The 15942-nt window shown below is 41.6% G+C and overlaps 1 protein-coding gene across 7 annotated transcripts in view; it reads left to right on the top strand.

Moving 5' to 3' along the window:
• SMYD3 (SET and MYND domain containing 3) overlaps window positions 1-15942 on the top strand; it is a 715741-nt gene that overhangs the window by 541307 nt on the left and 158492 nt on the right. For 6 of the 7 annotated variants that reach the window (XM_059905330.1, XM_059905320.1, XM_059905338.1 and 3 more), the window contains 2 exons: window positions 12749-12816; window positions 14366-14468. The exons of the other annotated variant lie outside the window; for it this stretch is intronic. In XM_059905330.1, the coding sequence (XP_059761313.1) occupies window positions 12749-12816; window positions 14366-14468 (171 nt within the window). The remainder of the gene's footprint in view (window positions 1-12748; window positions 12817-14365; window positions 14469-15942) is intronic. 7 annotated transcript variants of the gene reach the window in all.

The following is a 15942-nucleotide window of genomic DNA, read 5'->3' as shown; positions in this document are numbered from 1 at the left end:
AGGAGGTGCCATTTAAGCTGGATCTTGCAGGATGAATAAAATTATGAGCAACTTAGATCGTGATGGAAGAATTTGTTTAAAGAGGAAACACTGTTAACAAAAACGTAACACCACCTGAGTACAGGACACAACTGAGGGATGACAAAGAGACCAGTGTAACTGAAACAGACAGTGAGGGCTGGGTGTGGTGGAAAGGAGGGAGGAGGCTAGATTGAGGACCTTTAATGTCATGCTAAAGAATTTTGTCTTTATTCTGCAGCCACGAGGTGGATCTCATATTTCTCTTTATCTGGTGAAGTTTAAAGAATGGATTGGAAAAAGATGAGGGGGAGGGGATGCAGAGAGCCTACCTTGGAAAGTTGCAAGCAAAAGATCGTGAAGGTCCAAGAAGTAGTGGAAATGGGAAGAAAAGGATGAATGTGAGAGGTGATACAGAGATATGACCTGATTGGTCATTGAATTTGGAATGATCTACCACTTTCCTTAGCTTACCTTTTTGCCTTGGTTCTACATTGACTCCTGTATCTGTCTCATTTGATCTGCATCTTTGATTTATTTAATTGCCACTGAACAGCAACTCAGGAAAAGAGTTACCAACTGCATTTTACCTAGCATCTTTAAAACACTTGTCTGGGAAAGATTAGCAGTATGTGACCACTACAAGTATTTATACCAGGGCAAATGTGTAAAGACTAAGGAGAAATATACTTTTCCTAATTACAGGATCTCTCAGGATTTGACCACTTATCTCTGATTTAATCACATCCGTGCATTAACATGTAAAGGTATTATGCCTAATGCGCTACATGTTAGTTTCTTTTCACTTAAAAGTATTGAGGCAGAAGGTAGATTGTCTGTCCACCCCCCCTTCCCCACCCCTGCCCCGGGAAAGCAATTGGAGATTGGTTTCCTGTGGACCGATACTCCAAGATGAGAATAGCAAGACAACTGAGAGAGGAGGCTGGGCCCTGCCCAGATAGAAGATAAAGAGACCACATATTTATCATTCTTGAAGTCAAGAAGACCTTCCCGACTAGAAAGGTCCTTGGAGATCAAAAAGGGAGGGGGCGCCACCCCATAGTAAGTGATGCAACTACCCATAAGCCTCTTCGATAGAATCCATCATGGCTGAGAGATGCACGCGCACACATGGGAGGATCCTGAGACATGACCAAATACGGACTCTGAACCAGGCAAATCAAAATCATTGGCCAAAGGAAACCCAGAAGAAACGCCCCATATAAGTGATTTAAACTACCACGAGGGCGCGACTCTCTCCCTGAGTCTGCCCGTGTGTCTATCCACACGTACTACACTCTGTTTTTCTCCTAATAAACACTTGTTTCACAACTTTCCATCTTTGTGGGGATTCTTTTCTGCAAAGCCGAAGGGCCAGGGCCTTGTCACTGACCCCTGGTCTAATGGCTAGGATTTGGTTCTGTCACTGCCGCGACCCAACCTCAATCTCTGGCCGGGAACTGAAACCCTGCTTCAAGCCGCTGCAGGCCGAGGCCACCCGAGATCAGTATTACATCCATTAGCTCTTTTATTTTTAATTATTCAAGGTAAAGAGGATTATTGCGTTCCAAAAACATTAAACAGAAAATCTTTTTTAAAATTTCAACAAAAATCATTGTTGAAAATGTTTCTGAAGTTCTCTTGGCCTTAGTAGGTACAATTTACTGAACACATTTTAACCTTACTTGGTGTTGAGCTTCTAGGCTTCATTTGTGATGTGTAGTACTGTGGTTGAAGAACAGGCCACAAACTAATCACAGAATATAATTCAGAAACTATAAGCAGAGTTTTTGTTATTTTTGCTGTTCGTTCTTTAAAACTGAACCCTACATGTGAGCTAGTTTTCTTAAATTTTCTATCCCTACCTCCTCTGCTCAGACTAATATCCTGAAAAATATTTTTAGTTTATTTAAAGATTTCTTATAGTTGGAGTCCAGTATATCAATGTGTAGACAAGTTTCCCAATGTAGTAAATTTAAATATGGAAGAAAAAAAAAATCTCACCTTACTTTGTTTCTTTCTCCTAATACACTGATATAATAGTTTATATTATGACCAAAGAGGTCTAACTATCTTGAATTCCTCTTTGGGGAAACAACACTTTACCCAAAGGTATTTATTTTTATCACTTTCTGGGATGTTTTGGGGATTTCATGATTACATGCCTACCAAGTTCCTTTGTTTTAGATTCTTATAGTCTCCTGCTCAGCCTCTAATTGCTACCTACTCTATCTGATAACTGCCTTTCTGTTTTGATCCTAGTGCCTTACTAAAACTAAAGATATTTAGTCTTCACCTTGATATAGCGTCTAGGTATGTGCTGACCCCTGCGTAAGGAAAGGTAGTTGGATATATTAAGAAGGCTTTGGTTGGGACATGACACTCTATATGTGGTTGAGGGCATTTGGGGAGTTGAGGCTCATTTAGGAAGAGTTTTTACACCCCTCTGCTGTTGTGTGTAGCCAATGCTCTATCTGCCTTTAGCTTAGTAAAAACTTGCTCTGTCTACACTATACTACGAAACATATCATTAGAGCATGTCGACTTTCAGTGTTTCTTTTGCACAGAATGTTAGCCATGGTGGAAGCAGGGAGGGACACCTACCTTTAGTCATTAGCAGGAGCATCTGGGGAGCCTGTATCACAACCTGCTCAGTAGAACAATGGTAACAGTGGTGCCCATCACCCAATACTCTCCCTGCTTACCTATAAGCTGCCTCTTTATTGATTTGCTTCTGAAAATAAACTCTCTGACTTACTGGACTGAATTATTATCAGGCAGCCATGTAAAATCATTATATCTTTTTTCTATCCTTGTCAATCTTTTATTTTTTTCATGACAAGCCAAATACATACTGGCAATCAGTAATTCTCATACTTCTCTTTACTGTGAGTCTTTGTAACTTGTTTATTGTCAACTTACTGTTTCCTTAATCTTCTTTTCATGCCTTTTACTTTTCTATTTCATTTTTGCTCCATTTCCTAAAATGATCCTTGCATTTCAGTTTTTTTGAACTTCTCTTTTATTGATAATGCTTTGGTTTATTTTTCCGTTTCAGATACGCTTTACAGTAATAATCTTCACTTAGGGATATTTGTGTGTTATTTTCTTTGAAACCAAATTTCTTTTCCTGCCATTGATAACTTGACTAATTTTTTTCCACAAACTTCAGATTAATTCTCAGTTGGACTGTTATGCTATTCATTGTCTGTGAATTCAAAGTTGGAAACCTCACATATGCAAATTCATTTATATTTGCTTTAATTATCAAAATCTGTTTCCTTTAGTGAATATGTTCTGTTTTGCATTTAGATGTTGCTGGGAAATGAGGAGAGAGTATATGCAAAATAAGGCTGGAGGGAAAGAAAGAATCATTTGGAATTTTATTTTTTATTTTAAAAAATCTAATTAAATCTGTATAACTTAAGAAAAGGAAAACTTGACTCTTTTGTGATCATGAGGGTGGACTGTTGAATCTCACAAATTAGGAAGTTCGGATGTTTCTTCTTTGTGGAGGCAACTCTGAGAGTGATCATTATAAAGGACAATGCAAAGGAAGTGGGGAGTTTTAATGGCCAGACCACAGGCAGGATAATCTGATTTTTAATAGTTAGGATTTGTCTATGGTCATGAAAAAATATTCTTAAAAAGATATCTGAAGAGTATATGAAAATTGTGATAAAATGAACATTGAGTGGACAATTTACTCTCAGATACTTGTATAACCAAGGAATGCAGTGGGCTCTTGGCCACCAAAGACTCTGGCTGGTGCTATAAACGATTACCCACTCCTTGGCATTTAGGTAACAAGGGTGTTGCAGAAACAACATGCCCTGTTTTTCTTCAGGTCCTGTGTAGTTTCTGTATACGTCTTTGTATATCTTTCTTCAGTTCCTTACGTGTTGTCTTGAAGGCCAGTACTCTCCTTGAAAAATAGCCAGCTAAGATTCCGGAGCATACAATACCTATCTGTATGACTTGTCAGGATAATCATGAGTGACTTTGAAATCCGTCTGCAGTGTCTCTACCCAATGTATCCTCATAAACGCTTTCACTTGGTTATTTAGAGGGAGCTATGTGGTAGGTGGGGAAAAATGTGAACTTGGGTTTTAAAGTAACTAATTTAAATTCCATTCCAGGGAAAATTGCACTGCTTAACTGAGTATGGAAAGAAGATAGTGGGAACATATGTGCATTAGGTCACCTCCAGAGCATAGCCAAATTTGGCAAGACCGTTGACTTGACTCAAGTGATGTAACTTCATACCGGGATTGTACTTTGGGTTTTGAGTGACTTATGATAGTCTGTTTTATGATGACTGATTCAGAGGATGGTGAAAACAATGAACTGACAGTGGTGAATGCCTTTGGGTGATGCTAAGAGTCACCCAACCCAGAGCCAACCCAGTCTGTTAGTGGGAGGGGTTCTGAGAGGTCAGAGCTCAGGGCCTGATGTGGCCGTGCTGACACAGACGTCCTGTATGTCCTCCAATACCAGCTGTATAGACCTCTATTTACATTCCTCCGGGAACCTGGAGCTGTACATAGTGATGTTGTATTTCATTAATCCCAAGGTTCATATTTTTCACACTTTCACATCTCTGAAATTGGAATCTGTTTTACGACTAATAGCATAATATAGTTTGTTAGTGGTTTTTCTTAGTGGTGCAAAATATAATGGTGCATCTTACTAATTACCGAGTTTGTCTTATAGTTGATGAACTGGGTAATAATAATGATCTCGCTACTATTTACCAAGCTTCCTGTGTGCCAGGAGCCATTCTGAGGCCTGCATGTATTATCTCACTTAATCTGCACAATTCCTCAGGTTTATAGCTTTCTGGTAAATTCTGCTCTTTTATTTCTGGCTTTTCCTAATCTAAACTAATTGGCCAATAGTGTAGAAATGCAGACACATAATTTAGCACATTTCACCCCACATAAAAAATACAGATTCCCTATGTTTTTAAATGTGATCAGGTGGGAAGGCAGAAGGCATCCATGAAACAAGAGACCACGATCATGCTTATTTGGGAGGAAGATGGCAGGAGGGCCATGTGGGAAGGAGGAGTTTTCTCCATATTCTGTCTCTGATCCTTCCCTGTGTGAATGCCTACAAATACCGTGACAGTCACGTGACAAGGTATCAAGGCCTCATTTTCTCCTTCTTCCTTTAGCTGCTTGCTCTTTTGTAGCTGATTGATCTTTCCAGCCTGTGTTGGGGAGCGAGTATCCCTTTCTTTGTGGCACTAATTTGGTAAGGGCGGCTGGCTGCAGTCAGACAATGGAAGAGTGGAAACTTCAAAGGCCACCCATTTTAATTTACGTCTCCCAGCTGGTCTTCAGTAATCCCCAGCAATCCTTCGTGTGAATGATCAGAGGGTGGGGGGGCCAGTGCGCCACCCAGGGCCGTGGAAGACCAGCGGTCTCATGTGTTTCTAAATTGAGCAGACAGATTAGAGTGCTGCCCTGCGTCATTGCAACTTGGATTTTGACAGACTGACTTGCAAAGAGATACGGCCAATAGTCAGGAAAATAATCTTTGGCTGAGGAAGGCCAAACTTTGTCAGAACTGGAGAGAAATGTGACGTTTTTTACATTCTTATTTCACTTGGATCACCAGGCAAAGTGGTGAAAGGGGTAGTTTTTGCTCCTTGCTGTCGGTGCCTTGGTGCATAATAAGCCCTTAATAAATGAGTGAATAAATCTCCAATTCTGAAGGCCCCGGCTACAACACTGTTCCAGACCTCGCCTTTCACTTAACCCCCTCTCCCAATCTGTCCTGTATATAATTCCTTCGGGCCTGAGTTTTCTGCTAAGACAAACTAAATTCTGCTACCTTTGTGAGAGCTGGTGAATATGTACCAGAGAATAGCACATGGATTTCTCTTAGCTTGCTTTTCCTCGTCCTTAAAATGAAGCTAAAGTACTAATAGCTTGTTGGTGAGGGGCTGGAGAAGTAGACAAGATAAGATGAGAAGTCCTTCAAAGGGCACCACAGAAATGTCAGATGTCTCTCAGGCTACACATTTGGGTTTAGTAAAGGCTTTTCTGTGCTGGAAAACTGTGAGCTCAGTAGTATGATTTTCACACAGCCTCAGCAAGTGGTGGAGGAAGGCGTTGAGGTCATCCCTACCCAGGCGGCTGTCCTCCCGAGAGTCACCCTGGCCTGCATTCAGCCCTTCCTGCATCTCCTTTCTGGTTCTTTTTCTTTGCTTTCTTTCTTTCTTTTTTTTAAATTGAAGTATATCTTTCCTGGCTCTTCAGCAAAAACAATTAAATCATGGTATTTTAGGTACTACTATCTTTAATACTGCTGTGCCTTTTTTTCTCGTCTCCACAACATGGAGTGAGAAGAAGAGACATTTTAGAGGTTTGTGAGTCTTTTTAAACCAAGAAAGAAATGTGGTGGGTATTTTCTACAATCTGTGTCAAAACCCTAGACTCCTATTCCTTTTACTTATTGGTGTTTACTTTGTAATAGCTACTATTATCAGATGTCACCACCTTTAACTTTTGAAAGTCAAAGGGGTCTGTGTAGGTATTAGGTTTATGCCAGTTTTCCTCAATCTAAGGAACCAGATTTTTAGAGTTTATAATTAAGTTGATATTTTCCCACTGTGTCACATAAGGAATAAGAAGTTTGAGTTACACTCGTGACTCCAGACTCCAGGTACCTCCTCTGGCAACTGCTTCTTCAGTGAGCCTTCGCTGACCTGCCCCAGCTGAGATAGTGACCCCTCTGCTGGGCACTAGTACAGTTCGCATGTTGTTAACTGACTAATACAGCTGTCTCCCCTGCTGGTCTCAGAGTCCTTGAGGGCAGGGTTCTGACCTTGTATCTTCTTATAGTTCCAGAACCTAGTCTGTGTAAGTCACTGTGACTTCCTACAACTCTGACTTTGTTGTAGGAAGGAATGGAGATGGGGAGAGAGAGAAAAGTGGGAAGGAGAGGAGGACATTAAGAGAACTTTTTTTTTGGCTGTACGGTGATGATTGCCTTGGTTTATTTATACATTTTTTAAATAATTTTATATTTTACATTTTAAAAATAAATTTATTTATTTATTTATTTTTGGCTGCATTGGGTCTTCGTTGCGGTGCAAGGGCTTCTCATTGTGGTGGCTTCTCTTGTTGCCGAGCACGGGCTTTAGGTGCACGGGCTTCAGTAGTTGTGGCACACGGGCTTCAGTAGTTGTGGCTCGCGGGCTTCAGTAGTTGTGGCTCGCGGGCTCTAGAGCGCAGGTTCAGTAGTTGTGGCGCACGGGCTTTGTTGCTCCGCGGCATGTGGGATCTTCCTGGACCAGGGCTCGAACCCGTGTCCCCTGCATTGGCAGGCGGATTCTTAACCACTGCGCCACCAGGGAAGTCCTGCCTTGGTTTATTAACAATTCTATATAGAAGTCACAAAGGCTAACAAAGTCACTGATATTAAACAAACATTTTTTGAACGCAGTGTGTCAGACATGTCTGAGCCAGGAGGAAAAAAAGAATAAAGTAGAAGTTCTACTCTCTTGGAAGTCAGGTATACAGAAATAGCTGTAATATCGTGTGCCGAGTGTGGGCGTGAGCATGTGGACAGCGTGCAGGAGCAAAGGGCGAGGGGTCTCCCTCCCCAGCTGGCTGAGACTGGAGGCCTCCCAGGAGAGAAGACTTTTCAGAAGAGGCCGGGAAGAGACTGGAAGATTTGGCCAGGACCAGATCCAAGCCCAGCAGTCAGCCACTCTCCCTCGCCCGGGGCTTGTCTATCTTTTTAAAGCTCGTGCTTCTATATTGCTTTCCTACTAAGGAGTCCCTCTAACTAACCAAGAAGAGTCCATCAGACTTTACTTTCAGCAATACGCATTATAGAAGAAAAGATGTATTTAATCTGCCTTTCCAAATCCCCTCCTCTTCACATTCTGATGAACTCTGAATGGGACAAGGGGGTCTTCCCTTACGAATCTCTGTAGGTCACTACTGAAGTGGTGCAGGGTGCGTGCCGGTGTTTTATCATCACCAACTCAGGCGCCTGGTCAGGAGAGAGGCTGGGAAGAGTACCATTTATGTATTCATTATGCTGTTTAATTTAATATGGTACCAGAAGAAAGGACAAATAATCACATCGTGTCCTTGCATTGAAGTCCCACCCATCTGTTGTGTATCTGTCTGTCTGTAAGAGTGGCTGGTGGAAGCGGGGAAGGGCTGATTACCTCTTAGAGAAAGGGTTGGGGTGTGGGTGGGAATGAAGCCATGGTTTATTTTCTCTTTTACTTGCTTCTATATTTCTGAAAATAAAGGAGCACACCTTGAGAGATCACAAGAGGGACTGTCTAACCTGAGAGCCTAGTTTCTTGCATCCTCTGGACTCCGTAACTAGAGTTGTGACTCTCTAGTCTGGTGTCCTTTGCTTCCTGGCTCCCGCTCACGTGGGTCATTGGGCAGTGTCCAGGGATTGGGTAGGCATGGGAAGCCACAGAAGGATTGACCCACTGAGGTGCTCCTGCATCTGTGGCCACTGCTCGCCAGAAACAGCTCCAGATGCTGTAGACCCCAGAACACCCTGGTGCAGGCCTGTGCAGCTTGCAGATGAGTCATGCACACTTCACGTGCTCTAATGTGAAATATGTGCTTCTGGGGTTTCAGTCCCTGAGATGTCAAGTACGATCAGTGTGACAAACCCTCGCCTGCCAGATTTTCTCCTGGAAAGAATATTCACCTTAATTTCTACATAGTGAGCATAACCTCAGCTCACACTTGAATTCATCCTTCGTTTGGGGATTACATTAAGCAGTTGGTTAGTGTTCAGTATTATCTTTCACATGGAATATTTTTCTGCAGTTTTCTTTTCTCCATTAACTTGATGGAAAATCAGTTACCTTGATTGGAGGCGCACTCTGCTATATTCGATTCAGCCTCAATCAGGTGATACTCACCACCTAGCATACGTCATTTAGGAATTTAGTACTGGAACTCAGAAAAGTTACAGTGAGGAATACTGGCACTGCCCACGGGTAGATTTTTGCTCCAGTTACATGGAAAGAGAATGGTGAAACTGGATTATCATGTAAGAGAACATTTTTAGAGATTCAAGTTGAACAAAAGAATCTTTAAGTATGCTCTGTGGAAAAAAGTTGAATTCATTGTGATAATAAACTTTTTGGATAGGAGCATGACTAAATACAATTTTTAACAGAAAAGACTCCTACGTCAGAGCTATGGAAACCTACAACAATATTCTATAGTAAGTTATTTAAGAATATCATAGTAGTTCTGAGCCTCAGGATGTGGGAGGGAAATTAAACAATGGAAATCATGTTCCAGGGCTTTATATTTTTATACATACTTGGCAGACATCTATAGTAAGTGCTTTTTTCATCAGATGACTTATAAGGAGGTGAAATGCTAGGTGATGTCCTCAGGGAAAGAACAATGGGCAAATTTGTGAATATCATTCCTGTTCTGCTTTCGATTATCAAGGACAATTGTTGAAGATATAATAAGTTCTGCTGTGAGTAAAGAAAGCCCTTAGAAAAATGAAAATATGGGTGGATTTTAGAAAGCAAACATTTTATCTAAAGGGGCTTCATTCTGTGAATCCTCATTTGCTAACATTTGGTAGTTTGACCTTGGAAAACATGTAAAATAGGAAGCACAATTTTATGATTGCTGTTCCCTCAGTTATGACATTGGCCTTGATGTTGATTTTAGCCTTGACAAGTCAATACTGAGTATTCTATATGTCTAGTGAACACTATTTGTGACCACAGCTTGAAATGTGACAGACACTTTTAAAGTTGTGGAAGCAGTACTTGAATGTACCAGGGTCTAGAAGGACACATGTCCCAGTATATTGTGATATGGGATGTGATAAAGTACTTTACTTAAGTAAGATTATTTTATTTATTACCTGGCTTGTATAGTAAAATACATTTGCAAAATCAATAATATTCATATAACATAAGGACAAAATTTTAATTTTTCCATTGAACAAGTGGTATACATAGTTTAATTTGCTTTAAATTAGTTTTGTACCCCCCCCCACCAAAAAAAAGCATTATTTATCAACACATAGATTTTTAAATGAATGTTTTTGGTTTGGCCTTAGATAGCATCATGGTTTCATGACCTGATGTTTACCGTTACTATCATTTACTTTTTAAAAACCAGTCAGCTAAAAAAAAAAAAAAAAAAAAAACCAGTCAGCTTAGATTTTATAATTTTTGTATTCTGTTTCTAAGTGACAAGGTAAGAGAGAAGGTTTTGGGTAACTGGTTGCAGCACATTTCAAATAACACACTGCAGGGACTTCCCTGGTGGCGCAGTGGTTAAGAAACCGCCTGCCAATGCAGGGGGACACGGGTTCAAGCCCTGGTCCAGGAAGATCCCACATGCTGCAGAGCAACTAAGCCCGTGCACCACAACTACTGAGCCTGTGCTCTAGAGCCTGCAAGCCACAACTACTGAAGCCACGCTCCACAGCAAGAGAAGCCACCACAATGAGAAGCCGGTGCACCGCAATGAAGAGTAGCCCCTGATCGCCACAACTAGAGAAAGCCCGCACGCAGCAATGAAGACCCAACGCAGCCAAAAATAAATAAATAAATTTATAAAAATAAATAAATAAATAAAATAATGAAGAGAAGTAAATCTAACACATGGCACATATTGTTTAAAATTTCTCTTTCTCTTTCCTGCTCCATCCCTATTATTTACTTATTTATTTATGGCTGTGTTGGGTCTTCATTGCTGCGCGCAGGCTTCCTCTAGTTGCAGCGAGCGGGGGCTACTCTTCGTTGCGGTGCGCAGGCTTCTCATTGCAGTGGCTTCTCTTGTTGCGGAGCATGGGATCTAGGGCACATGAGCTTCAGTAGTTGTGGCACATGGGCTCAGTAGTTGTGGCTCGTGGGCTCTGGAGCACAGGCTCAGTAGTTGTGGCTCACGGGCTTAGTTGCTCCACGGCGTGTGGGATCTCCCTGGACCAGGGCTCAAACCCGTGTCCCCTGCATTGGCAGGCAGATTCTTTTTTTTTTTTTTTTTAACATCTTTATTGGAGTGTAATTGCTTTACAATGGTATGTTAGTTTCTGCTTTATAACAAAGTGAATTAGTTATACATATACATATGTTCCCATATCTCTTCCCTCTTGCATCACCCTCCCTCCCGCTCTCCCTATCCCACACCTCTAGGTGGTCACAAAGCACAGAGCTGATCTCCCTGTGCTATGCGGTTGCTTCCCACTAGCTATCTATTTTACATTTGGTAGTGTATATATGTCCATGCCACTCTCTCACTTTGTCACATCTTACCCTTCCCCCTCCCCATATCCTCAAGTCCATTCTCTAATAGGTCTGTGTCTTTATTCCCATCTTGCCACTAGGTTCTTCATGACCTTTTTTTTTTTTCCCCCTTAGATTCCATATATATGTGTTAGCATACGGTAGTTGTTTTTCTCTTTCTGACTTACTTCACTCTGTATGACAGACTCTAACTCCATCCACCTCACTACAAATAACTCCATTTCATTTCTTTTTATGGCTGAGTAATATTCCATTGTATATATGTGCCACATCTTCTTTATCCATTCATCCGATGATGGACACTTAGGTTGCTTCCATGTCCTGGCTATTGTAAATAGAGCTGCAATGAACATTTTGGTACATGACTCTTTTTGAATTATGGTTTTCTCAGGGTATATGCCCAGTAGTGGGATTGCTGGGTCGTATGGTAGTTCTATTTTTAGTTTTTTAAGGAACCTCCATAGTGGAGGATAGTGGCTGTATCAACTTACATTCCCACCAACAGTGTAAGAGTGTTCCCTTTTCTCCACACCCTCTCCAGCATTTATTGTTTCTAGATTTTTTGATGATGGCCATTCTGACTGGTGTGAGATGATATCTCATTGTAGTTTTGATTTGCATTTCTCTAATGATTAATGATGTTGAGCATTCTTTCATGTGTTTGTTGGCAATCTGTATATCTTCTTTGGAGAAATGTCTGTTTAGGTCTTCTGCCCATTTTTGGATTGGGTTGTTTGTTTTTTTGATATTGAGCTGCATGAGCTGCTTGTAAATCTTGGAGATTAATCCTTTGTCAGTTGCTTCATTTGCAAATATTTTCTCCCATTCTGAGGGTTGTCTTTTGGTTTGTTTATGGTTTCCTTTGCTGTGCAAAAGCTTTTAAGTTTCATTAGGTCCCATTTGTTTATTTGTGTTTTTATTTCCATTTCTCTAGGAGCTGGGTCAAAAGGATCTTGCTGTGATTTATGTCATAGAGTGTTCTGCCTATGTTTTCCTCTAAGAGTTTGTTAGTGTCTGGCCTTACATTTAGGTCTTTAATCCATTTTGAGTTTATTTTTGTGTATGGTGTTAGGGAGTGTTCTAATTTCATACTTTTACATGTACCTGTCCAGTCTTCCCAGCACCACTTATTGAAGAGGCTGTCTTTTCTCCACTGTATATGCTTGCCCCCTTTATCAAAGATAAGGTGACCATATGTGCATGGGTTTATCTCTGGGCTTTCTATCCTGTTCGATTGATCTATGTTTCTGTTTTTGTGCCAGTACCATACTGTCTTGATTACTGTAGCTTTGTAGTATAGTCTGAAGTCAGGGAGCCTGGCAGGTGGATTCTTAACCACTGCGCCACCAGGGAAGTCCCAAGGATCCTACATTTTATTTTGAAAATTTTTGTTGTCTTGCCTATGAAGTTTCTTAGGTGACTGGTAATCCTGTCTCCCCCTTGTTTTTACAGGTGATCTGCAACTCTTTCACCATCTGTAATGCAGAGATGCAGGAAGTTGGTGTTGGCCTGTATCCTAGGTATGGTGGATGGCATTTCATTTACTGGAAGAAGCAACTTTAATTCCCACCCACCTCCCCACCCTTTTAAAAGTAGTTAGAAAGGCTGTTACAAGCAGCTGGTTCAAGAGCCACGCTTGAAACTTAATGATAAGTTACAAGAAAATGGAAAATGTGAAGTTAAAAAAAAAAACCGTTTTATATCACCACATTATATGCTATGGTATTAACAGAGAGGCATACCTCAGATCTAAATTCTTGTTCTCAGGAACTTTGAGGTAAAAAGTTGGGGATTGTGGGTGCTAATAAACCATCAGGCTGAGATTTTGTTATTCCCCCACCCTTCTGGGCTGATGCACATGATCGTTTCACCAGACTTGCCATACTGCGCCAGTTGGGTTCATTTGGTCTTTCGACTTAGCATACTCTGAGCCCCATTGCTCCAGGAGGCGAGAACACTTTCAGGCTCTGGCCTTCTGAAGTGTTCTCTCCAGCTATCTCTGAGGTGATCTGAATCACTGAGCTACTAGACTGTCCTTCCACAAGCACTCCAGGGTCACTCCTAGTTTCCTTTTGTTTTCATGCTATTAGGGTCCTAATACAAATAGGGTCTTTCTTATAATTAACTGTGAGTCTGAGAATTCAGCTTCTTATTTTTCACATGTTATCAACTACATGTCTATGGTATGGGTCCTCAAAAAGCAGTAACATAGACTAGTTCAGAGCATGGGCTCTGAGTTCAGACCACCTGGTTCAAACTCAGTCACCATTTACTAGTTATGTGTCCTTGGGGAAGTCATTTAACTTCCATGTGTCAGTTTCCTCATCAGTAAATGATCCTCAGAAGATTATGGTGATGGTTAAATTTGATAAACATGCTCAAGTGCTAAGAAAGTGGTTTCTACATGGTGATGCTCACTTACAGTTATTTCTAACTGTAAATGTGGTGGTAGCTTAAATCCATTCCCTCCCCAGATGGAAAAAAAAAATGTGCCTCCAAGGTAATAAAATGACTTGGCCATGGCCCAGAATGCATGAGGGTCTCGTTAGCGAGATAACCTAGCGTTCTGTTGAAGAGGAAGTACTCCTAATTATTCTTCAGCATAGTTGTGCATGTTCTCGTGAAGGTGGCAGTTCCTCCAAAGGACATTGACAAATGCAGTCCTGTGTGGGAAGCTCAGTGGTGTCTTGGCTGCGGTTTTAACTGCCGTATCCCATTATCTCAGAAATTATTCCTTTGCAAGTCAGTTTTTTTCTCCCATCTTCATGTTGGGTTGCCTTACTGGCTGGTATAATGAGACAACTACCTCCCCTCACCCATCCCCCCCGAAGGACTCAGAAAATGTTTTTATTAACAAACTTCCCTAGTGAGCCTCCGTCTTGGGGAGCGTTTCACTTCACAGGAAGTGGGCTAGTGGCCCTAGAGCACTCAATCCCTGGTACACTGTCAACCTTACCTGTCCCCCTGCCCCTAAGCTAAAGTGTCTTTTGCCCACAGTAGTCGTTAAGTTTAGATATTTGATTCCATCTTCTGGGCCACGATGGTCTCTCCTTTTTTTCTTTCCTGCAGTATGTCTTTGCTCAATCACAGCTGTGACCCCAACTGTTCAATTGTGTTCAACGGACCCCACCTCTTACTGCGTGCAGTCCGAGACATTGAGGCCGGAGAGGAGGTAAGGAACCCGTGTTTCCCACTGGCTGGCCTCCTTTTCCATCAGAGACCCTCTCAGCAAGGCGCTGCCCTAAAGCCAGTTGTGCCTGAGGGGCAGCTTTTCATTGTCCTTCTGCCAAGGAGCAGATGTATAACACCTCTACCCAGCGACTGACTTACCCATCACCTCTCCCAGATTATAGATGAGCTAACTTTTTTTTTTAATCACCGTTTTTCTGGATGATGATAGTTCCTGTTGTATGTGTGTGTGGGAGAGGTGTGTGTGTGTGACAGAGTGTGTGTTCTGTGCATGTGACAGTTCAGCGGCCCCTTGCATCTCTGCAAGTGGTCATCCTTCCATAGGCAGGGAGGGCAGCCCAGCTTGTGAATGAGATCCCAAAGGCTTACTTATTCCCAAGGTCCCTAATTGCATTTCAGAGGTGACTCGTTTCTACCTTCATGTTAAGAAAGCAAACGAGTTTTACTCTTTCAGGTTATCGTTGGACCTTTACAAACCTATCAGCATCAGCATCTCTGGGTAACTGTCCAAGCAGAGATCTGAAGGGAATAGGGGACAGGAAGTGTGACCTCCAGCAGTGAACTGGCCTTGACTCTTGCAGTTTTGCAGGCTGCCCAGCCAGTCTCTTTTGATGAGGAGCCTTCTGAGAAGTCCGAGGTCTCGCAAGGCAGCTGCAGGTGGGCTGCTCCAGGGCTGCTGAACCCGATCCTGACAGGGTTGACACAATTACTACCCGGAATTCTGGGTTATAGATATTTACACTTTTTAGAACCCAGTTTCCTTCTACCTTCCAATTTGCTAAAGTGGATATTTATTGCAAGGAAAACAGACCATCATAAGCTTTTATTGCATTTATGCAGCACTCAGCCAATAAAACCTGAACTCAGAGGTACCATATTTTATGTAGACAGGGATTTGGCTTTGATAAGACTCAGTCCAAACTGATTTTCAACTGAATAAGCTGTCTCTTATACAGCCACTTACTGAATTTCCAATTTTTAGGATCAGTGTAGTTGGTACACTGGGATATCTGTCAACAGTATATAGAATTTAGATATTTTTCCTTGGGTCGTATGTGACTTCAAGGCAGGTAAGAAGTGGGGACCACTATCCAATTTCAACTTTAGTTTGGGAGCTGAGAGATGGCTACCTTTTGATAATGATGGTGGTGGTGTTGTTTTACTAAATTTTTTGAAAAAGAGGTAACTTGACAAGCAAACAGAAAAACTATTGGAAACAGTTGGACTTTTCAGAAACAACAAAGAAATCTCTTTATATCTTGTTTTCTAGGCTTGGCTGCCAGTTCTTCTCCTTGGTTGTTTTTCATTTAGTTGAAAAAACACTGTCTTTTGGTGCTTATTTCACGTCCTTCTCTTTCCATCTCTGGAGCAACAAGCAAATCCTTCCTCTTGCCTGACACAGAATATTCTGCTCAGCATCAGGCCCTGCAGACTCAGATATTTTTCCCTATGGTACT

This window comes from Balaenoptera ricei, chromosome 1 (genome assembly GCF_028023285.1).
Source record: "Balaenoptera ricei isolate mBalRic1 chromosome 1, mBalRic1.hap2, whole genome shotgun sequence".
NCBI lineage: Eukaryota > Metazoa > Chordata > Mammalia > Artiodactyla > Balaenopteridae > Balaenoptera > Balaenoptera ricei.
Note: the sequence above shows the minus strand (reverse complement) of the source record. Positions and strands in the feature narration are given on the sequence as shown.